The sequence below is a fragment of the Pecten maximus genome, chromosome 2, assembly GCF_902652985.1.
Source record: "Pecten maximus chromosome 2, xPecMax1.1, whole genome shotgun sequence".
NCBI classification, from domain to species: Eukaryota; Metazoa; Mollusca; class Bivalvia; order Pectinida; family Pectinidae; genus Pecten; species Pecten maximus.
In genome coordinates, this window is record NC_047016.1 from 5,006,969 (window position 1) to 5,033,246 (window position 26,278).

Sequence of the window (26,278 nt, forward strand, 5' to 3'; positions counted from 1 at the left end):
ACACCATTATGCCGGTGTCATTGGACAATATCCTCATAGTCAAACGTTTGCAAATCAATAAATTATCCTTTGACTCTGTTAAAGAAGGTTAGAATGATCTTAAAACCTATTTTTTTTAAGGAATAAGGTCTCAATAAATCTTCAAAAACATAAAAACAAAAACAAAAAACAAAACAAAAACTTTATTATTTATTTGCTGTTTTATTTACAATTAATTGAACGAAGGTTTCAAGGTAATCTATTACATTTGGGAAAAAATCCTCGAAAATATTGAATTATGATTAGACTAAGAAGAAATGAGATATCCCGCCATTTTACACACTTGTAATTATTTTTGGTGCAAAATATATCATTGGTTTTTTTTCACTTGAAATTTTTTAATACTTAATAGAAAATCTAGACACTGGTGCATTTAAAAAGTAAACTCATTCAACCTAAATAAATAAATAAAGAAAAAACCCGTTAAATATTTATTTATTCTTTATATGTCAAAAGAATATTAATGTCTTTATTGGCGGAAGGGAGATAACCCTTCCATCTATGCATGTACAATACTCAATCGATTAATACATCCAAAATATATTCATTCAAACTTTTAAACTGTTATATCTATGGCGATACCCAAAATAACAATTTGATGCTTTATAAATGGTCATGAAAATCTTCACACCATAAAAAGCATTTATTATGAACTAATGATACAAATTCAACAAATATTGGTAGATTTTTTCTGGAAACTACTACTACATGCAGTATTTTAAATTGCTATTCACATTCTGGAATGTAACTGGTATCGGAGAGAAACATAAAGACGACTTTTCGTTTTATCTTGATTCAAATATGATGTAAATGTTTGTATTGGGACTTGGACAGTTGATTCCTCAGTTACTAAAATTATATATGTAAGAAATTGCCTCTCAAAAGGTATATCATATTAAAAATGGGTCATACTCTAACAATGCAGTGTGCCTTAAACTTGACAAATGTTTCGGTGGAAGAACAAAAAGGACGACTCTCTGGAGATAAAAATTGGAGTAACCAAATTCAGTACAATTGGTGACATTATTCTAGCCGGTGAACTTCAACTTCAGTACTGGGCCTTTGAATAAGCTCTCTCCGAGGCTAAGAATCTTAAATGAAAGATTTCTTGGTGATCCTGTAGGAAATATCACCTGTAATAAACACAATGGTTGCAGTGTTGTTGATTATATTTTAACTAATGTTAGCCTGCTTTTCTCAACAAAATATTTTTATCGTTGAGGAACTCATTTAGTTATTTAGCCATGTCCAGACAGTAACTATACTATCATACAAAATGATCAATAACAATGGCAATACGTGATCTATTGGTATTGTCGTAAATGGCAGCTCTCAATAAATACTAATAAAACAAAACCTATGATTTCCCAGTCTTAATGTACATCCTCAAAGCTTGATAAACATTTTATATTTAATAAAAAAGAACTAGACCAGGTTACAGATATTTTGGTACAACACTCTGCTCCAATGGTCAAAGTCACACAAGCAGTCAAAGAACTTGCAGCAAAAAGGAGAAAGGTTTTATTTGCAATTAGGCAATACCTGCAGATTTCAGATTTGCCGGTTTGGCTTGGAATAATTTGTTTAATTTGTTATTGAGACCAACTCTGAAATTTGGAATGCCGACTATTACGAGAAAATTGTCAATGCGTCTAAGAAAGAATAATATAACCCTGGATACTTTGTCAATACTCGACATAACTCATGCTGAGCAAATTAACCTCAAATTTTGTAAAATGGTCATAGGAATTAGGAAATATCCAAGTAACATAAAGTATCGAGGGCAGAATTAGGCCTATATCCAATTAATTGTTTAAAAATAAAACAATTTGTTATTGATGTTTATATACAAATGATCTTGTAAAACAAGCACAAACTATTAGTAAACAAATGCACATACACAATCAGAAGCCATGTCGATACTCCCGATTTTTATTTAAGAAAAAAAAAAAAAATAGAATAAATACTGGACTTTTAGTGTTGTCTTACATTTCTGAGTATTCGGATACAAGTGCCCCTGTGAGTGTGACGATATTGACATTTGGATAATTTCTAGATGAAGAACGGCGCTTATAGTTATTTTGTTTTGGCTGCATTTTATTTCAATTATAAAAAAATTAATATTACTCTCATAACTTGTTAAGTGGCTTTATTTTTTGTTGTGGATTATAAATGCTAGCATTCGAAAGTTCTCCAGGTCGAAACTGTAAAGTGTAGTATACATTCTGACGAATACAATTCGGTTTACTAACGACATATAGGCAAATGCAACACAGAATGTAAATATAGTATAATAAAATATAATAAAACAATTTCGACATTATATTGTTACTCTAAAACTGAACTCAGAATAAAAATATATAATCTAAAATTTAATTCAAGAGAAATTTGAAAAAAAAAATCTTTTAAATGTATAATGTATTGCACTGATTACAATAGCAAAAAAATTTTTATACAGTAACCTTAGGAAAACTTATACAAAAGAATCTTATATTTGCTAACTTTTGAAGACATGCATACAATCAGATAAAAAATAACCATATTTTAGCGATTGAGACTTGTAGATATATATAAAAGTTGCACCACACTTGGAGATGAGGTTCACTTTATTTTCCTCTGTATTTACAACACTTCCCCTAGAAAACAGCTTTTTGAAAACTATAAATTTAATACCAGACTCCACGATAAACAAAATTTATACATGCTATTGTCATCTAACGAACCTACAGCTTTTGCGTGATGTAAGCGTCTCCATTAAAAAATGTTTTGAACAGAGGAAAGCATGCGTACAATATGCTTAAGTACAAGTTCAATGTTTAATTACATCCAATGATGTCTTATGTACACCCCTGATATACTAATTCGTTTGTTTGTCTGTTAGGGTACGTTGTTTGCAGTTCTATTTGGCTGTAAATATGCAATATACACTTCTCTTATACACCCCTCATATACACCCTCATATACACTTCTCATATACACCTCTTATATACACCCCTCATATACACCCCTCATATACACTTCTCATATACACCCCTCATATACACCTCTCATATACACTTCTCATCTACAAATGTTCACTTCGCATATACACCCCTAATATATACACTTCTCATATACACCTCATATACACTTCCCCTATACAATCCTCATATACATCCCTAATATACACCCCTAATATACACCCTAATATACACCCCAATATACACCCCTAATATACACCCCTAATATACACCCCCAATATACACCCCTAATATACAACCCCTAATATACACCCCTAATATACACCCCCAAATATACAACCCCCAATTATCAAAACACCCAATATACAAACCGACTATACCCCCTAATATACACCCCCATATACAACCCTAATGTACACCCCCAATATACACCCCCAATATACAACCCTAATATACACCCCTAATATACCACCCCCAATATACACCCCCAATATACACCCCTAATATACACCCCCAATATACACCCCTAATATACACCCCAATATACACCCCTAATATACACCCCTAATATACACCCCTAATATACACCCCCAATATACACCCCTAATATACAACCCTAATATACACCCCTAATATACACCCCCAATATACACCCCCAATATACAACCCTAATATACACCCCCAATATACACCCCTAATATACACCCCTAATATACACCCCCAATATACAAATATTCACCTCTCATTTACACCTCTCATATGCACCCCTAATGTGCACCCCTCACATACACCTCTTTAAAAGATATACATCCCTCATATACACTTCTCATATACACTTCTCATATACACCTCTCATATACACCCCTCATATACTCCACTCATATACAACCCTCATTAAACCTCCCCCCCCCCCCTTATAAAACCCCATATACACCTACAATACACCCATTACACCCTATATACAACCCTCATATACACCCCTCATATACACCCCATATACACCCAAAACACATATACACCCCTCATTACACCCTCATATACACCCCAATATACACCCCCACACACCCTTATATACACCCTATATACACCCCTCATATACACTTCTCATACACACTTCTCATATACACCTCTCATATACACCCCTCATATACTCCACTCATATACAACCCTCATTTAAACCTCCCCCACACACACCCCTTATATAAACCCTCATATACACCTTACATATACACTTCTCATCTACACCTCCTATATACAACCCTCATTATACACGTCTCATATACACTTCTCATATACACTTCTCATAAACACCTTTCATATACACCCCTCATATACTCCACTCATATACAACCCTCATTTACACCTCCCACACACACCCCTTATATAAACCCTTATATACACCCCTCATATACACTTCTCATCTACACCTCCTATATACAACCCTCATTATACACCTCTCATATACACTTCTCATATACACCGTTCATATAGACCTCTCATATACAAGTGGCCAAGTGGGAATTTTGATTATGAGTAGAACGTCTATCTTAGTAACTATGGTATTGTGTAATAACGGCAACCAGAATCGAAACATGGCAAGGAATGATTCTGGTAAATTGTTCACTTTCTACACTAAATAATATTGATACATTGTTCCCATTCTACAATATGTACAAATGGTAAATTATTCCCCTTGTATAGTATACATGTATATTTATAGTAAATTGTTCGCCTTCAACAATTCATAATAATAGTAAATTTATGGTAAATTGTTCGCTTTTTACAGTACATATTTATAGTAAATTGTTCGCCTTCAACAATTCATAATAATAGTAAATTTATGGTAAATTGTTCGCTTTTTACAGTACATATTTATAGTAAATTGTTCGCCTTCAACAATTCATAATAATAGTAAATTGTTCGCCATCTACAGAACATATTTATGGTAAATTGTTCGCTTTTTACAGTACATACTAATGGTAAATTGTTCGCTTTTTACAGAACATATTAATGGTAAATTGTTCGCCTTCTACAAAACATATTAATGGTAAATTGTTCGCCTTCAACAGAACATATTAATGGTAAATTGTTCGCCTTCTACAAAACATATTAATGGTAAATTGTTCGCCATCTACAGAACATATTAATGGTAAATTGTTCGCCTTCTACAAAACATATTAATGGTAAATTGTTCGCCTTCTACAAAACATATTAATGGTAAATTGTTCGCCTTCAACAGAACATATTAATGGTAAATTGTTCGCCTTCTACAAAACATATTAATGGTAAATTGTTCGCCTTCTACAAAACATATTAATGGTAAATTGTTCGCCTTCAACAGAACATATTAATGATAAATTGTTCGCCTTCAACAGAACATATTAATGGTAAATTGTTCGCCTTCTACAAAACATATTAATGATAAGTTGCTCCCTTCTACAAAACATATTTATGGTAAATTGTTCGCCTTCTACAAAACATATTAATGGTGAACTGTTATTAATAGCAAATACATATGTAACAACAGTAATCAGATGAAAAGGGGGAAGCAACTTAATAATTCAAATAATTTCATGTGGCAAAAATATATATATCCGTCCGCGTTAACACATTGACACACCTAGTCCATTTGCTTTGTCTGTCACTTTAACACATTGATATACCTAGTCCATTTGTTTTGTCTGTCACTCACGTTAACACATTGACACACCTATTCCATCTGTTTTGTCTGTCACTATAACACATTGATATACCTAGTCCATTTGTTTTGTCTGTCACTCTAACACATTGATATACCTAGTCCATTTGTTTTGTCTGTCACTCACGTTAACACATTGATATACCTAGTCCATTTGTTTTGTCTGTCACTCACGTTAACACATTGATATACCTAGTCCATTTGCTTTGTCTGTCACTCTAACACATTGATATACCTAGTCCATTTGTTTTGACTGTCACTCTAACACATTGATATACCTAGTCCATTTGTTTTGTCTGTCACTCACGTTAACACATTGATACACCTATTCCATCTGTTTTGTCTGTCACTCACGTTAACACATTGATATACCTAGTCCATTTGCTTTGTCTGTCACTCTAACACATTGATATACCTAGTCCATTTGTTTTGTCTGTCACTCTAACACATTGATATACCTAGTCCATTTGTTTTGTCTGTCACTCAAGTTAACACAATGATATACCTAGTCCATTTGTTTTGTCTGTCACTCTAACACATTGATACACCTAGTCCATTTGTTTTGTCTGTCACTCACGCTAACACATTGAAACACCATGTCCATTGTCTGTAATACGCGTTAACACCTCAACTTACCAAGTTAATTGTCTGTTACTTGCATTAACATCTACGCTGATACCTCGACATACCTAGGTAACTGTCTGTCACCAGCGTTAACACCTCGACACACCCAGGTAACTGTCTGTTACTAGCGCCAACACCTCGACACACCCAGGTAACTGTCTGTTACTAGCGCCAACACCTCGACACACCTAGTTAACTGTCTGTTACTAGCTTTAATACCTCGACACACCTAGTTAACCGTTGGTCACTTTTGTTAACACCTCGACACACCTAGTTAACCGTTGGTCACTTTTGTTAACACCTCGACACACCTGGTTAACTGTCTGTTACTAGCGTTAACACCTCGACACACCTAGTTAACTGTTGGTCACTTGTGTTAACACCTCGACACACATAGTTAACTGTCTGTTACTAGCGTTAACACCTCGACACACCTAGTTAACTGTTGGTCACTTGTGTTAACACCTCGACACACATAGTTAACTGTCTGTTACTAGCGTTAACACCTCGACACACCTAGTTAACCGTTGGTCACTTTTGTTAACACCTCGACACACCCAGGTAACTGTCTGTTACTAGCGTTAACACCTCGACACACCTAGTTAACTGTTGGTCACTTGTGTTAACACCTCGACACACATAGTTAACTGTCTGTTACTAGCGTTAACACCTCGACACACCTAGTTAACCGTTGGTCACTTTTGTTAACACCTCGACACACCTAGTTAACTGTCTGTTACTAGCGTTAACACCTCGACACACCTAGTTAACTGTTGGTCACTTGTGTTAACACCTCGACACACATAGTTAACTGTCTGTTACTAGCGTTAACACCTCGACACACCTAGTTAACCGTTGGTCACTTTTGTTAACACCTCGACACACATAATCCATTGTCTACTCACGCTAGAACTTTGACACTTTTACATAAGTAGTGAATTGTCTGTTGCACGCTTATCCATTGTCGTCTACTAGACAGCACTTTGAACACGGCACTCAAATAGTAATATTTGCTCTACATGTTATCACTACAGCACTCGTAGTAAAGTGCTCTCACTTTGTGTAAAACAGCGAACCTATTTAAATATCAAATTGTGTTAACCGCACATGTTTAACATAGCCTACCCTCGCCGTTTGCATCATGTCCATCGTCAAGATAAACAGGATGCTTCATATCCAACGTTAATACTCACTGTAGTCATAGTCATCAGAATCAGAATAACTACTATCATCTACACTATCTTTCAGTTTCGCATTGTGCAGTTTCTTTGTGCTAGAGTGGACATGGTCTTGCCGCGCCGTCTGTTTACTCTGCGAGGTTTCTGACATGACACATGGAAGATTAACATATATGACCGAGTCGTCAGTGAAGAGATTGCTCTTTTTGGTATCTGATGCTGATGGCTTACGTTTAAGAAGTGCGACATCCTCAGGTTTGGAATAACCATCACTATTTCGACTGGGCGTTCGAGGTAGTTTATTCGATGCGTGACTTATTGCAGTGCTTCCCTCTACAGATGTGCTTCTAGCTATCGCCATTTGCAATTCTGGTGTTTGACTTGATTCTACCACGTCGGAGACAGGTTCGAAGTATGGGTTTTCTTCCTCGAATTCCGGTTGACAGTGAGTAGGTTCGGCATTTTGCAAATGCACAGTTTCATCCATCGGAATAAAATAAAGAGATTCGCTGTCGTCAGAATTCATTAGAAGAGGTCCAGAAGAATGCTCGATATATACATCGTCTTGAACTGGGATACTGTTGAGTTTACTGGTGACTGCGGCTAGATCAGTTGTTGTCTTCTGTCTTCTTTTCGTATTCGGCAAAGTAGCTATTTTTGATGTATCCATATAATACTCTTCTTCTTCTTCTTCTTCTTCCTGATCTGTTCGCACAGTTTCATCCGTCGGTATACCATAACGAGATTTGTCCATATCTTGTTTAATATCTAGTTTACATGACGATGTGGTAAGCTGATTTGACTTTAACTTTAATTTTGATGCATTGATGTAATCTTCTTTTGCACTATCTGTTTTGACAAGATTTTCTTTTTTCTTGCGAAGATAATTTCCAGCAATGTCATAATCCGATTCAGGACGGAGAAGTGATTCATCCGGGATGTCGTATTCTTCTTCGTCATCACTACTAACTGGACTGTTAGACTTCGGAGGTGGAACAGGCATTTGCCGCCTATTAAGAGAAAGGTTTCTTTGATTTTCTAGTCCCGGCCTGGATAAGATGTTTTGAACTGGTTTAGACCGTGGGATTGGTATTGGACGCACGGGGTCAACAGTATCGTAATCTGAGTCGCTGTCCTCACTACTGCTACACCAATGTTGAGTCCTAATGGTTTCATTCTTTTCCAATCTATCTAAAGAGGAGTGGCTCCCCTTACTGGCTTTAACTTTTGCATAACCGTACTCATCTACACTTTGTTTCTTTGTAGAGACTAGTGTTGGTTTAAAACTTTTGTCAGTGTATGGCGAGGATTGTGTTTTCTTGAGTAGGGCGCTTCGTGGATTAGGCCGAGTTTCACTTCGACCTTCTCTTCCAAGTGTGTTTGATCTGTCTCGCGAATTCAAGTTTGGACTCTTACCGAAAGGATCCGGAGTGTGCGATCGGGCCTTTATTTTCGGCGGTATTCCCACGGATTTGCTATCTGAAGGAATACTGACGGAGCGATCCCGTGTAGGCGATACTGGAGGTGTCGGATCGATGCCAGGGCAGCTATCACTTTTTCTTAACACTTTCTTTGATGCTGTAACAATTAAACTTACGAAATATACAAATAATGAAGATAATTGCCGTATTTCGTCCGAATTGTTTTAGGACGAATATAACTATAAAGTCAGTATTGTTTTAGGACAAAGATAACTATATAGTCAGTATTGTTTTACTGCAAAGGTAGCTATCATATCAGTATTGTCGGGACTGTTTTACCACGAAGACGTAACAAGATTTTTTTTATCTATCTTTATTTACTTCTGATATTTGTTTAAAAAAAAAACAAAAACAAAAAAACAAAAACAAAAAAACCCAATCTTAAATCAATTGAAGCACTGCTGATTATCTCAATTGAAAGTTTCCTGCTAGAACGACATGAGAATACTTATATAGCTAATGTTAAATTACCAACACAGATATTGTACCAGTATAACAGAATATTGTGTTCCCTCAAGTAATATACCTAACTTACCACTTGCTTTCACAATAGCCTTTCTCCATTTCTCTGCTTCTTCTTTTGAAGGCGCTACAAACTGGATATTGGTATACACAATTAACAGTGATCTTTATAAATGTGACATTAAATAATTTACATATACAGCAAATATGTCTATCTATATAAAGGTATAAACATAGTACTTCATAAAGTAGAGTATATTACTGTAGTCTTCCTTCGTCAGTTGTGTTGTTATGTTATATATATATTATTTATATATATACTACGGTAACAGACTCATTATATGCACTTGGACTGAACACATTTTTATCATGATTAATTAATTTAATGATATTGCGGTTTGTACTGTCATATCTATCCCTTCTAAAGCGAATAAGTGAAACTAATATTTTCCACCAAGATAGTATGTGAAAGTTATACATGGTTTTCGAGTAACAAGGTATTTTTACATCAAAGCGAAGTGTTGGTTTAAGAAGTCCCGATCGTCAAGAAATCATAATTACTGTCTTACTACATACTTCCCACCTTTTCCATTGTGTGTTAAATTGGTATGATCTAATCCCCTCAGTATCACAGTAATATTACGCCACGTGTGAATATTATAACTGGAAACCCAAAAAAAAACAAAACTTATTAAGACATACCTCATAATGTCTTCTCCCTTCACACACAACAGAGAATGACAGGTCACCAAGCCTATGGAACGAATAACCTAAACAGAGATACAGAACATTAGATTTACCTATGATCTTCATGTTTCTAAAGCATTGTTTTAGTAGATAAACTGTGACTATTTTGCTATAAATGCTCATGTCAAATAAGTATTCAGTAACACATCCGCCTGTCAGAATTATCACTCATTTTACACGACGTGTGTTTGATTTGGCTTTGAATTTACACATTTATGTCTTTGTCTTTTAAATATATCGTACACAATATAAAATGTTCTCCTAACCAGTGGGTATCACATCAGAAGGTAAATACGTAGTAATATCAATTAAATATACATACGTATCAATATCTATCTTAATATATTGATTGTTATTGCTTGATTACAAATATCTGATATCAAGGAGAGTATTATACGTACCGACAGAAAATAGATATTGTGGTGACTGTATGGGATTGCTTTTGAGACTTACCGCACAGAATGAAGACATCAACCTAACTTTGAGGCTGACCGCACAGAGAGAAGATATCAGCCTACCTTTGAGGCTGACCGAACAGAATGAAGATATCAGTCTACCTTTGAGGCTGACCGAACAGAATGAAGATATCAGTCTACCTTTGAGGCTGATCATACAGAATGAGGACATCAGCCTACCTTTGAGGCTGACCACACAGAATGAAGATATCAGTCTACCTTTGAAGCTGACCGCACAGAGAGAAGATATCAGCCTACCTTTGAGGCTGACCGCACAGAGAGAAGATATCAGCCTACCTTTGAGGCTGACCGCACAGAGAGAAGATATCAGCCTACCTTTGAGGCTGACCGAACAGAGAGAAGATATCAGCCTACCTTTGAGGCTGACCATACAGAATGAAGATATCAGCCTACCTTTTAGGCTGACCACACAGAATGAAGATATCAGCCTACCTTTGAGGCTGACCACACAGAATGAAGACATCAGCCTACCTTTGAGGCTGACCACACAGAATGAAGATATCAGCCTACCTTTGAGGCTGACCACACAGAATGAAGATATCAGTCTACCTTTGAGGCTGATCATACGGAATGAAGATATCAGACTATCTTTGAGGCTGAGCACACAGAATGAAGATATCGGCCTACCATTGAGGCTTACCATACGGAATTAAGTTATCAGCCTACAATGTACCTTTGAGGCTGACCGCAAAGAAAGCAGAGATCAGCCTACCTTTGAGGCAGACCATACAGAAAGAAGATATCAACCTACCTTTTAGGCTGACCACACAGAATACAGAGACTGTTCTGACTCTATGAGTTTACATTTGAGGTTGAACATAGAGTACAGAGATCATTGGGACTCTGTATGGGCGTACCTTTGAGGTTGAACACACAGAGTACAGAGATCATTGGGACTCTGTATGGGCGTACCTTTGAGGTTGAACACACAGAGTACAGAGATCATTGGGACTCTGTATGGGCGTACCTTTGAGGCTGAACACACAGAGTACAGAGATCATTGAGATTCTGTATGGGCGTACCTTTGAGGTTGAACACACAGAGTACAGAGATCATTGGGACTCTGTATGGGCGTACCTTTGAGGTTGAACACACAGAGTACAGAGATCATTGGGACTCTGTATGGGCGTACCTTTGAGGTTGAACACACAGAGTACAGAGATCATTGGGACTCTGTATGGGCGTACCTTTGAGGCTGAACACACAGAGTACAGAGATCATTGGGACTCTGTATGGGCGTACCTTTGAGGCTGAACACACAGAGTACAGAGATCATTGGGACTCTGTATGGGCGTACCTTTGAGGCTGAACACACAGAGTACAGAGATCATTGGGACTCTGTATGGGCGTACCTTTGAGGCTGAACACACAGAGTACAGAGATCATTGGGACTCTGTATGGGCGTACCTTTGAGGCTGAACACACAGAGTACAGAGATCATTGGGACTCTGTATGGGCGTACCTTTGAGGCTGAACACACAGAGTACAGAGATCATTGGGACTCTGTATGGGCGTACCTTTGAGGCTGAACACACAGAGTACAGAGATCATTGGGACTCTGTATGGGCGTACCTTTGAGGCTGAAGCTCCCTTTCTGTTTCAGATCATTAGGTTTGACGAAATAGTAGAAGTTATTATCCTGGATGACGCACCACCTCTTCTGTAACTTTTCACTCCGGAACTTTTTTTCTGAATAAGAAAACACAGGATCTTATGAAATATTATTGCAGTAATAAATAATATCAATGTACAAACAGCAGTTTATATATGTCTCGTTGTGAAGCACTTATTTTGGGTATTTTATCTTTTTGTGTTTTATATTTTATCTTTTTATCTACACTGTTTAAACCCCGTTTATGTGTACCAAGTGGCCTTGACCACGTGATTTTAACCCTCAAGGTTTAAAAAAAAAATGGACATGTGAACCAGCTCAATACTTTTAATATTACAGTACACAATAGTTTTTGGAACCGGAAATGTTTATCTTATCATTTCACTTCATTTTTTGGTATTTATTTATGAGTGGTAGGAAGGAAGTGGGATCGCGTTGGCTTGGAGCCCTATTGACAATGACGGACGGAAACTAGTTGTGTCAGGAGGTACACTTTGTCCAATTCAGAATCAACACATTTTATCGGGATCGTCTAACTTAGTACAACACATCTGTTTCCTAATTTATATGATATTAATGTTTTTTAGTTTATAATGTTGATAGCTCGTAAACAGTAAAAGTAGGATAAACGGATTAAAACTAAGTGAAAGAGAAAACAAAAACGTCACAAAATGGTATTAGGTATTGATAGGATGATGCATGGTAATGAGGGCATGGAAACAATATGTTTAGAATAGCTCAGTTATTGTTTAATCATATACTGTTAATAAACAGTGCTACAGTGTAACCCGACATAATTACATACTGTTTATACAGAGTGCTACAGTGTAACTCGACATAATTACATACTGTTAATACAGAGTGTTACAGTGTAACCCGACATAATTACATACTGTTAATACAGAGTGTTACAGTGTAACCCGACATAATTACATACTGTTAATACAGAGTGTTACAGTGTAACCCGACATAATTACATACTGTTAATACAGGGTGTTAAGGTGTACCCCGACATAATTATATACTGTTAATACAGGGTGTTAAGGTGTACCCCGATATAATTATATACTGTTAATACAGAATGTTACAGTGTTACCCGACATAATTACATACTGTTAATACAGAATGTTACAGTGTAACCCGACATAATTATATACTGTTAATACAGAGTGTTACAGTCTAACCCGACATAATTATATACTGTTAATACAGAGTGTTACAGTGTAACCCGACATAATTACATACTGTTAATACAGAATGTTACAGTGTAACCCGACATAATTACATACTGTTAATACAGAGTGTTACAGTGTAACCCGACATAATTACATACTGTTAATACAGAGTGTTACAGTGTAACCCGACATAATTACATACTGTTAATACAGAATGTTACAGTCTAACCCGACATAATTACATACTGTTAATACAGAGTGTTACAGTGTAACCCGACATAATTACATACTGTTAATACAGAGTGTTACAGTGTAACCCGACATAATTACATACTGTTAATACAGAGTGTTACAGTGTAACCCGACATAATTATATACTGTTAATACAGAGTGTTACAGTGTAACCCGACATAATTACATACTGTTAATACAGAGGGTTACAGTGTTACCCGACATAATTACATACTGTTAATACAGAGTGTTACAGTGTAACCCGACATAATTACATACTGTTAATACAGAGTGTTACAGTGTAACCCGACATAATTACATACTGTTAATACAGAGTGTTACAGTGTAACCCGACATAATTACATACTGTTAATACAGAGTGTTACAGTGTAACCCGACATAATTACATACTGTTAATACAGAGTGTTACAGTGTAACCGACATAATTACATACTGTTAATACAGAGTGTTACAGTGTAACCCGACATAATTACATACTGTTAATACAGAGTGTTACAGTGTAACCCGACATAATTACATACTGTTAATACAGAGTGTTACAGTGTAACCCGACATAATTACATACTGTTAATACAGAGTGTTACAGTGTAACCCGACATAATTACATACTGTTAATACAGAGTGTTACAGTGTAACCCGACATAATTACATACTGTTAATACAGAGTGTTACAGTGTAACCCGACATAATTATATACTGTTAATACAGAGTGTTACAGTGTAACCCGACATAATTACATACTGTTAATACAGAGGGGTACAGTGTAACCCGACATAATTACATACTGTTAATACAGAGTGTTACAGTGTTACCCGACATAATTACATACTGTTAATACAGAGGGGTACAGTGTAACCCGACATAATTACATACTGTTAATACAGAGTGATACAGTGTAACCCGACATAATTACATACTGTTAATACAGAGTGTTACAGTGTAACCCGACATAATTATATACTGTTAATACAGAGTGTTACAGTGTAACCGACATAATTACATACTGTTAATACAGAGTGTTACAGTGTAACCCGACATAATTACATACTGTTAATACAGAGTGTTACAGTGTAACCCGACATAATTACATACTGTTAATACAGAGTGTTACAGTGTAACCCGACATAATTACATACTGTTAATACAGAGTGTTACAGTGTAACCCGACATAATTACATACTGTTAATACAGAGTGATACAGTGTAACCCGACATAATTACATACTGTTAATACAGAGTGTTACAGTGTAACCCGACATAATTACATACTGTTAATACAGAATGTTACAGTGTAACCCGACATAATTACATACTGTTAATACAGAATGTTACAGTGTAACCCGACATAAATACATACTGTTAATACAGAGTGTTACAGTATAACTCGACATAATTACATACTGTTAATACAGAGTGTTACAGTGTTACCCGACATAATTACATACTGTTAATACAGAATGTTACAGTGTCACCCGACATAATTACATACTGTTAATACAGAATGTTACAGTGTAATCCGACATAATTACATACTGTTAATACAGAGTGTTACAGTGTAACCCGACATAATTACATACTGTTAATACAGAGGGTTACAGTGTAACCCGACATAATTACATACTGTAAATACAGAGTGTTACAGTTAACCCGACATAATTACATACTGTTAATACAGAGTGTTACAGTGTAACTCGACATAATTACATACTGTTAATACAGAGTGTTACAGTTAACCCGACATAATTACATACTGTTAATACAGAAGTTACAGTGTAACCCGACATAATTACATACTGTTAATACAGAATGTTACAGTGTAACCCGACATAATTACCTTTGCGTTTCTTCTCCAAGTATCCTTCTGCAACAGTGTTAGCTAAATCATTCACTCCGACAATCGGCAGGTTTTCTAAACAAATGATTTTAAAAGTTACAAAATATTAACGCTATATAATGTCACATGTCTACTTTGCCTCAAAGTAAATAAAACTTAAGTGTTCCTTTCTTATTTAAATGTTACATCTTTTATCTGTTTTACTTCAATAGTCAGTATTTGTGTGCCCGGAGGCCTTACGTGGCAAAACCTTTTTTTTGTTATTTTTGTCAGGATGTATCATATAAACACCTAATGAATATAAATCTGAATATTTCGTGTTATACAACTAATGAAAATTTATCTGGATGTATCGTTTAAAACACATAATGAATATTTATCTAGATGCATCGTGTAAAACACCTGTTGAATATTTATCTGGATATACTGTGTGAACCATTGAATATATTTATCTGGATGTCTTAGTTTTAACAACTTTGTGATTTTGTTTTTACCTTTTACCAGACCGATTCAATCATTTGTATTTCCTACCTGACGTGTTAGGCGCTTTTTACTATTTCTGGGTGAGGTAATTATGGATACACAGTGTTAATCTTATCTTATTAAACTTTCCGTGTATACATTTGACGATATCAAAATACCGAACAAGGACCTCATCTTGTCACAATATCCTGCTCACGATTAAAACAGTGGAGTGGAACTTAAGAATATAAGTAATGTGATGAATCTCGATTGAACCTGGTGTAAGTGTTTACCGGGGTCAGGCTGTGCTCTCAGTTGTGTATTATAAGTGTGTCCTATCCGTCTTTATAAGTGGGGTTTTATATTGTAAACCTTAACACAATTTTGTCACATCCCTACCCAACTCATTCCTAGTCAGATCTAGATCAAAAGATGAGCAATTTAAAAATTCCACAATAGAAGAATATACCGCTAAGAACTTTGTTACGTCAATGCATTTAGGATCTTCAACTTAATATAAAAAAGAGCAGACAAACAAATACTTTTCTATCGTTGTGTGATGAGAGATGAATACAAACCGAGAGGTAAGTAAATAACGAGGGGGAAGTATATACCGAGAGGTAAGTATATACCGAGAGGTAAGTATACACCGAGAGGTAAGTATACACCGAGAGGTAAGTATATACCGAGAGGTAAGTATACACCGAGAGGTAAGTATATACCGAGAGGTAAGTAAATACCGAGAGGTAAGTATATACCGAGAGGTAAGTATACACCGAGAGGTAAGTATATACCGAGAGGTAAGTATACACCGAGAGGTAAGTATATACCGAGAGGTAAGTATATATCGAGAGGTCAGTATATACCGAGAGGTAAGTATACACCGAGAGGTAAGTATACACCGAGAGGTAAGTAAATACCGAGAGGTAAGTATATATCGAGAGGTAAGTATATACCGAGAGGTAAGTATATACCGAGAGGTAAGTAAATACCGAGAGGTAAGTATATACCGAGAGGTAAGTATACACCGAGAGGTAAGTATATACCGAGAGGTAAGTATATATCGAGAGGTAAGTATATACCTAGAGGTAAGTAAATACCGAGAGGTAAGTATACACCGAGAGGTAAGTAAATACCGAGAGGTAAGTATATACCGAGAGGTAAGTATACACCGAGAGGTAAGTAAATAACGAGGGGGAAGTATATACCGAGAGGTAAGTATATATCGAGAGGTAAGTATATACCGAGAGGTAAGTATACACCGAGAGGTAAGTATATACCGAGAGGTAAGTATATACCGAGCGGTAAGTATACACCGAGAGGTAAGTATATAACGAGAGGTAAGTAAATACCGAGAGGTAAGTATACACCGAGAGGTAAGTATACACCGAGAGGTAAGTATACACCGAGAGATAAGTATACACCGAGAGGTAAGTATATACCGAGAGGTAAGTATATACCGAGAGGTAAGTATATAACGAAGGGGAAGTATACACCGAGAGGTAAGTATATACCGAGAGGTAAGTAAATAACGAGGGGGAAGTATATACCGAGAGGTAAGTATATATCGAGAGGTAAGTATACACCGAGAGGTAAGTATACAGCGAGAGGTAAGTATATACCGAGAGGTAAGTATATACCGAGAGGTAAGTAAATAACGGGGGGGAAGTATATACCGAGAGGTAAGTATACACCGAGAGGTAAGTATATACCGAGAGGTAAGTAAATAACGAGGGGGAAGTATATACCGAGAGGTAAGTATATATCGAGAGGTAAGTATATACCGAGAGGTAAGTATACACCGAGAGGTAAGTATACACCGAGAGGTAAGTATACACCGAGAGGTAAGTAAATAACGAGAGGCAAGTATATACCGAGAGGTAAGTATACACCGAGAGGTAAGTATACACCGAGAGGTAAGTATATACCGAGAGGTAAGTATACACTGAGAGGTAAGTATACACCGAGAGGTAAGTATATAACGAGAGGTAAGTATATACCGAGAGGTAAGTATACACCGAGAGGGAAGTATACACCGAGAGGTAAGTATATACCCAAAGGTAAGTATATACCGAGAGGTAAGTATATACCGAGAGGTAAGTATACACCGAGAGGTAAGTATATACCGAGAGGTAAGTATATAACGAGAGGTAAGTATATACCGAGAGGTAATTATACACCGAGAGGTAAGTATATACCGAGAGGTAAGTATATAACGAGAGGTAAGTATACACCGAGAGGTAAGTTTACACCGAGAGGTAAGTATACACCGAGAGGTAAGTATATACCGAGAGGTAAGTATATAACGAGAGGTAAGTATACACCGAGAGGTAAGTTTTCACCGAGAGGTAAGTTTACACCGAGAGGTATATTTGTCAGTTGTATTCACTCCTACTGTCAGCATTGACTTGATAATTCCTATAAAAGTGATAACGTTGCTCTTATTTATAATTTTCATGTAACATGCATCTTTTTGCAAAAACATTGGAAAAACGATATTCTATGTATTTACACATTTATGTAAATGAAATTGCTTATAGTCTTCCCACAAGACAGCCGACCACAAATGTTAATTTCATAAATAAACGTGTTGCCCGCGAGATATAGGAAGAACTCACATTACATGTTGTAGATGCAGGTTTCAATGTTAAGTGCGTTCTACCCATTAAAGCAGGGATACAGGTCACATCATATCAATATATGTCCTATAAATATTATTCTATTGCAAATATATGTTCTTCTTTGTACTATATGCCTTTGTAAATTATTTAAATTACTTCTTATTTATTTTTTAGTCCAAAAAAAAGTATTTCCAGTAACCATTTACAATTCATACTCGAATGCATACGATGCTTCTACATATTGCATTATAAAATGTCCGAAAACACCACAATATTGGTTTCCTTACCTTCAAATGTCGACATATCTTTGGCTTTGTTTGTAACATTAATCTGAAATCCAAATACATAAAAGGGTGATTGTGATTAAATATTAGACACAATATTCAGTATCTAGGGATATTCACCTATCGGCTTTAACCCTAATGTAATCCCTCTCTGGTAGTATGTTAGCCCCAGTAGGATACCAAACTGTATACCCTTTACCATCTTTAACAAACATAACTTTCACTTCCTTCTATGTAACTCCAGACTGTCGAGAGGTTATGGACAAACGTACTTAGATAACGATTTATATCCCGGTTTCAGATTTTAAACTTACGTCTACGATTAGAGAAATCATCCTTATAATGTATTATATTTCAACTTATTTGGTCTACACTTGTTTTCTCTGAGTTTTTCACCTTGATTAACATTCATATTTTAATACCGGAGAGACGGTTTTGCTCAGATGTACATAAAATATACTCATTAACTGTTATTGTATGCAATGTTTGGCAGATTTATAACTGTGAATTCGGGCTTTTGCATGTTGACAATATACATTTACGTTTTGGTAGGTTGTGTTTTGTGTGTCGTCACTGTGGTATATTGTGTTGTGTGTGTCGACACTGTGGTATATTGTGTTATGTGTGTCGTCACTGTAGTATATTGTGTTGTGTGTGTCGTCACTGTGGTATATTGTGTTGTGTGTGTTGACACTGTGATATATTGTGTTATGTTTGTCGACACTGTGGTATATTGTGTTGTGTGTCGACACTGTGATATATTGTGTTGTGTGTGTCGACACTGTGGTATATTGTGTTGTGTGAGTCGTCACTGTGGTATATTTTCTTGTGTGAGTCGTCACTGTGGTATATTGTGTTGTGTGTGTCGACACTGTGGTATATTGTGTTGTGTGTCGTCACTGTGGTATATTGTGTTGTGTGTGTCGACACTGTGGTATATTGTGTTGTGTGTCGACACTGTGGTATATTGTGTTGTGTGTCGTCACTGTGGTATATTGTGTTGTGTGTTGACACTGTGTTATATTGTGTTGTGTGTGTTGACACTGTGATATATTGTGTTATGTTTGTCGACACTGTGGTATATTGTGTTGTGTGTCGACACTGTGGTATATTGTGTTGTGTGTGTCGACACTGTGGTATATTGTGTTGTGTGTCGTCACTGTGGTATATTGTGTTGTGTGTGTCGTCACTGTGGTATATTGTGTTACGTGTGTCGACACTGTGGTATATTGTGTTGTGTGTGTCGACACTGTGGTATATTGTGTTGTGTGTGTCGACACTGTGGTATATTGTGTTGTGTGTCGACACTGTGGTATATTGTGTTGTGTGTCGACACTGTGGTATATTGTGTTGTGTGTCGACACTGTGGTATATTGTGTTGTGTGTGTCGACACTGTGGTATATTGTGTTGTGTGTCGACACTGTGGTATATTGTGTTGTGTGTCGACACTGTGGTATATTGTGTTGTGTGTCGACACTGTGGTATATTGTGTTGTGTGTGTCGACACTGTGGTATATTGTGTTGTGTGTGTTGACACTGTGGTATATTGTGTTGTGTGTGTCGACACTGTGGTATATTGTGTTGTGTGTCGACACTGTGGTATATTGTGTTGTGTGTCGACACTGTGGTATATTGTGTTGTGTGTCGTCACTGTGGTATATTGTGTTGTGTGTTGACACTGTGTTATATTGTGTTGTGTGTGTTGACACTGTGATATATTGTGTTATGTTTGTCGACACTGTGGTATATTGTGTTGTGTGTCGACACTGTGGTATATTGTGTTGTGTGTGTCGACACTGTGGTATATTGTGTTGTGTGTCGTCACTGTGGTATATTGTGTTGTGTGTGTCGACACTGTGGTATATTGTGTTGTGTGTCGACACTGTGGTATATTGTGTTGTGTGTCGTCACTGTGGTATATTGTGTTGTGTGTTGACACTGTGTTATATTGTGTTGTGTGTGTTGACACTGTGATATATTGTGTTATGTTTGTCGACACTTTTCTATATTGTGTTGTGTGTCGACACTGTGGTATATTGTGTTGTGTGTGTCGACACTGTGGTATATTGTGTTGTGTGTCGTCACTGTGGTATATTGTGTTGTGTGTGTCGTCACTGTGGTATATTGTGTTGCGTGTGTCGACACTGTGGTATATTGTGTTGTGTGTCGACACTGTGATATATTGTGTTGTGTGTGTCGACACTGTGGTATATTGTGTTGTGTGAGTCGTCACTGTGGTATATTTTCTTGTGTGAGTCGTCACTGTGGTATATTGTGTTGTGTGTGTCGACACTGTGGTATATTGTGTTGTGTGTCGTCACTGTGGTATATTGTGTTGTGTGTGTCGACACTGTGGTATATTGTGTTGTGTGTCGACACTGTGGTATATTGTGTTGTGTGTCGTCACTGTGGTATATTGTGTTGTGTGTTGACACTGTGTTATATTGTGTTGTGTGTGTTGACACTGTGATATATTGTGTTATGTTTGTCGACACTGTGGTATATTGTGTTGTGTGTCGACACTGTGGTATATTGTGTTGTGTGTGTCGACACTGTGGTATATTGTGTTGTGTTGTCGTCACTGTGGGTATATTGTGTTGTGTGTGTCGTCACTGTGGTATATTGTGTTCGTGTGTGTCGACACTGTGGTATATTGTGTTGTGTGTGTCGACACTGTGGTTATATTGTGTTGGTGTGTGTCGACACTGTGGTATATTGTGTTGTGTGTCGACAGTGTGGTATTGTGTGTTGTGTGTCGACACTGTGGTATATTGTGTTGTGTGTCGACACTGTGGTATATGTGTGTTGTGTGTCGACCCACTGTGGTATATGTGTTGTGTGTCGACACCACTGTGGTTTTGTGGTATATTGTGTCTGTGTTGTCGACAATGTGGTATATTGTGTTGTGTGTCGACACTGTGGTATATGTGTTGTGTGTGTCGACACTGTGGGTATATTGTGTTGTGTGGTTGACACTGTGGTATATTGTGTGTGTGTGTCGACACTGTGGTATATTGTTGTTAATGTGTGTGTGTGTCGACACTGTGGTATATTGTGTGTGGATGTGTTGTTGACACTGTGGTATATGTGTTGTTGTGTTATTGGTGTGTGTCACTTGTTTTTGTTTTAATGTGTGTTGTGTTGGTGTCGACACTGTGGTATATTGTTGTTGTGTGTCGCACTGTTGGTATGGTGGAGGTATTGTGTGGTGTGGTGTCGACACGTGTAATTGTGTTGTGTTGACATGTGTTGTGTTGTGTAGTGTTGTCGACACTGTGGTATATTGGTGTTGTGTGTCGACACTGTGGTATATTGTGTGTGTGTGTCGACACTGTGGTATATTGTGTTGTGTTGTCGACACTGTGGTATATTGTGGTTGTGTGTGATGTGAATCGGGACTATTGTGTGTGAGTGATATTGTGTTGTGTGTCGACACTGTGGTATATTGTGTTGTGTGTCGACACTGTGGTATATTGTGTTGTTGTGGTGTGTCGACACTGTGGTATATTGTGTTGTGTGTGTCGACACTGTGGTATATTGTGTTGTGTGTGTTGACACTGTGGTATATTGTGTTGTGTGTGTCGACACTGTGGTATATTGTGTTGTGTGTCGACACTGTGGTATATTGTGTCATTGTGAGTTGGCGCCGTGTTTTTATTTTCTTATGGTATGTTGACGGTATGGTATATTTTGATCATGTGTATTAACGCTGTTGTAAATGTTATCAACATGTGTTGATGCTATGGTATATTTTGTCAGTTTTATTTTGAGGCCGTGGTATATTTGTCAAGGTGTGTTGACGCCGTGGTATATTTTGTAATGGTGTGTTGACGCCGTGGTATATTTTGTAATGGTGTGTTGACGCCGTGGTATATTTTGTGATGGTGTGTTGACGCCGTGGTATATTTTGTGATGGTGTGATGACGCCGTGGTATATTTTGTAATGGTGTGTTGACGCCGTGGTATATTTTGTGATGGTCTGTTGACACCGTGGTATATTTTGTAATGGTGTGTTGACGCCGTGGTATATTTTGTGATGGTCTGTTGACGCTGTGGTATATTTTGTTGTGTGAGTCGTCACTGTGGTATATTGTGTTGTGTGTGTCGACACTGTGGTATATTGTGTTGTGTGTCGTCACTGTGGTATATTGTGTTGTGTGTGTCGACACTGTGGTATATTGTGTTGTGTGTCGACACTGTGGTATATTGTGTTGTGTGTCGTCACTGTGGTATATTGTGTTGTGTGTTGACACTGTGTTATATTGTGTTGTGTGTGTTGACACTGTGATATATTGTGTTATGTTTGTCGACACTGTGGTATATTGTGTTGTGTGTCGACACTGTGGTATATTGTGTTGTGTGTGTCGACACTGTGGTATATTGTGTTGTGTGTCGTCACTGTGGTATATTGTGTTGTGTGTGTCGTCACTGTGGTATATTGTGTTGTGTGTGTCGACACTGTGGTATATTGTGTTGTGTGTGTCGACACTGTGGTATATTGTGTTGTGTGTCGACACTGTGGTATATTGTGTTGTGTGTCGACACTGTGGTATATTGTGTTGTGTGTCGACACTGTGGTATATTGTGTGTGTGTGTCGACACTGTGGTATATTGTGTTGTGTGTCGACACTGTGGTATATTGTGTTGTGTGTCGACACTGTGGTATATTGTGTTGTGTGTCGACACTGTGGTATATTGTGTTGTGTGTGTCGACACTGTGGTATATTGTGTTGTGTGTGTTGACACTGTGGTATATTGTGTTGTGTGTGTCGACACTGTGGTATATTGTGTTGTGTGTCGACACTGTGGTATATTGTGTCATTGTGAGTTGGCGCCGTGTTTTTATTTTCTTATGGTATGTTGACGGTATGTATATTTTGATCATGTGTATAACGCTGTGTAATGGTATCAACATGTGTTGATGCTATGGTATATTTTGTCAGTTTTATTTTGAGGCCGTGGTATATTTGTCAAGGTGTGTTGATGCCGTGGTATATTTTGTAATGGTGTGTTGACGCCGTGGTATATTTTGTAATGGTGTGTTGACGCCGTGGTATATTTTGTGATGGTGTGTTGACGCCGTGGTATATTTTGTGATGGTGTGATGACGCCGTGGTATATTTTGTAATGGTGTGTTGACGCCGTGGTATATTTTGTGATGGTGTGATGACGCCGTGGTATATTTTGTGAGGTGTGTTGATGCCGTGGTATATTTTGTGTTTGTGTTGACGCCGTGGTATATTTTGTGATAGTCTGTTGACGCCGTGGTATATTTTGTGATGGTCTGTTGGTGCTGTGATATATTTTGTGATGGTGTGTTGACGCCGTGGTATATTTTATGATGGTGTGTTGATGCCGTGGTATAGTTTGTAATGGTGTGTTGACGCGGTGGTATATTTTGTGATGGTGTGTTGACGCCGTGGTATATTTTGTGATGGTCTGTTGACGCTGTGGTATATTTTATGATGGTGTGTTGACGCCGTGGTATATTTTGTGATGGTGTTTTGACGCCGTGGTATATTTTGTAATAGTCTGTTGACGCCGTGGTATATTTTGTGGTGGTTTGTTGACGCCGTGGTGGTGGTGTGATGATGCTATGGTTTATATAGTTTCTGTTTGTGTATTGTTTGTTGTTTCAGATACAGTCAAACATTAAAATAATATAGCGAGCATCAACATATCCATCAGATTACATAAAGAATGTTTACAGAGTTGAGTAACGTCCGCAGTAAGTAGTACATTTTGACTGAATATTACTGAACTTATTCAGCCCCTGATGAATGATGATGCTATGAGGAGAAACAATGGCAATCAGAGCAACTAACACATGCACTCATTAAACGAGATCATAGGTAAACGAGTGTTGGGAATTCCAGTGGGTCAATGAAGAAGTGTTGACAAACTGGAATTCAGTAGGTCAGGTCAATTATCTAAAACAATCAATCTTATCTGCTAAGTCTTAAACCCGTATTTCAATAGTTTGTCTTCGTTTTGTACGTTATATCTACTGTATACTGTACATAATATTTGTCGTTAAAATATACTCAATAGTAGTTTATTATACTAAAAGACCGTAACTACATCATTGTTTATACTTACCGAGTATCCTGTTCCAATTATGTCAGTTTTTACAGTAGTTTCATCAACAATAGTATCAACGACCTTTAAACTTGTAAACAGTGTATAGTTTTCCTCCTCCAAGTCAATCAAACAATCCCGGTATCCATAACGCTGTTGAACCTTTCTGTCTTCAGGATTATATTAGCAGATATGCTGATGATGTCTCTAGAATGTTTTAAATGATCGCTGGTATTATCCACCGTATTTTGTGTACCGGTTTAACTTGAATATGATTCGGGCCCCGGATGTGAGCCCACGGATTCACGTGTATTACAAGATGTCCTCAATATGTTACTAAATAAAACATGTTCCTTACATTTCGACGAAGATCGACCAAGTTAAAGTGAAACATTACTGCAGAGCAACATGTTTAGATGAGAGGATGGTGTCAGTCTGAACTGGCCCGTCTAATCCTGTGTATATATTGCACACAAGGAAATAATTGTTGCATGTGACTTTATTAATGGGACATATGATTTATCAGTAAATATCATGAAGACAGTACTTGTTACACGGTGTACTTCCTTGTTTGTAAAATCTTGATATATTATGATCTGTACCTCACATTACAATATTTGTCCCAAATCTCGTTATATGTTTATTTGATCTGTTCCTCACGTTACAATGTTAGTCCCAAATATCGTTATATGTTTATTTTTATTTTTTCGAAGTAGTTTTTACACCTAGTAGGAGGAGTTTGACGTCTAATACCTCGTAAATACCATGTGTCATTACTCCATATCTAAATAAAATGAGGCTCAACACAAGCCTGAGTAATTTCCGTTTTCCTTTCGACGAAAACTACTTGTGTGTGACACGTCATCAAAATCTGCAACGTATTTCTATAAGAGATCGAGGAAGTGTTACAGTGAGGAGGAGGCCAAGAAAGCTTGTATCTGAGATGTGATCAAACATTTTCATTTATAGTTATGTTACAATTGATTTCCAATACTGAGTTCTGGGATATCTATTTATCTATATAACCATGCCATAATATTCTTCGTGAATTGAATGCTCTATTGAAAACGTATTAAGGGTGTATATGGGGATGGGTATTTAGAGGGTGTATTGGGGGATGGGTATGTAGAGGGGTGTATTGGGGGTGAGTGTGTAGAGGGTGTATTGGGGGATGGGTATGTAGAGTGTGTATTGGGGGATGGGTATGTAGAGGGTGTATTAGGGGATGGGTATGTAGAGGATGTATTGGGGGATGGGTATGTAGAGGATGTATTGGGGGATGGGTATGTAGAGGG

The 26,278-nt window shown here is 37.1% G+C and overlaps 1 protein-coding gene across 2 annotated transcripts; it reads right to left on the reverse strand.

The window, feature by feature from the left end:
- Nucleotides 1-4,086: 4,086 nt before the first annotated feature.
- On the reverse strand, nucleotides 4,087-25,425 carry LOC117314808. Of its 2 annotated transcripts, XR_004529607.1 has the most exons (9): nucleotides 25,005-25,425; nucleotides 18,908-18,950; nucleotides 15,538-15,612; nucleotides 12,238-12,354; nucleotides 10,145-10,212; nucleotides 9,516-9,576; nucleotides 7,043-9,077; nucleotides 6,203-6,550; nucleotides 4,087-6,155 (listed from the first exon to the last, which is right to left on the reverse strand). XR_004529607.1 is itself a non-coding variant. In XM_033868919.1 (7 exons), exons 2-7 carry the CDS (start codon nucleotides 18,921-18,923, stop codon nucleotides 7,504-7,506), a joined length of 1,911 nt encoding a protein of 636 aa, XP_033724810.1. In that variant the 5' UTR covers nucleotides 18,924-18,950; nucleotides 25,005-25,425; the 3' UTR covers nucleotides 6,895-7,503. The 2 variants fall into 2 exon arrangements, 1 of the variants encoding a protein (XP_033724810.1); XM_033868919.1 differs by lacking the exons at nucleotides 4,087-6,155; nucleotides 6,203-6,550 and having other exon boundaries at nucleotides 6,895-9,077.
- Nucleotides 25,426-26,278: the final 853 nt, after the last annotated feature.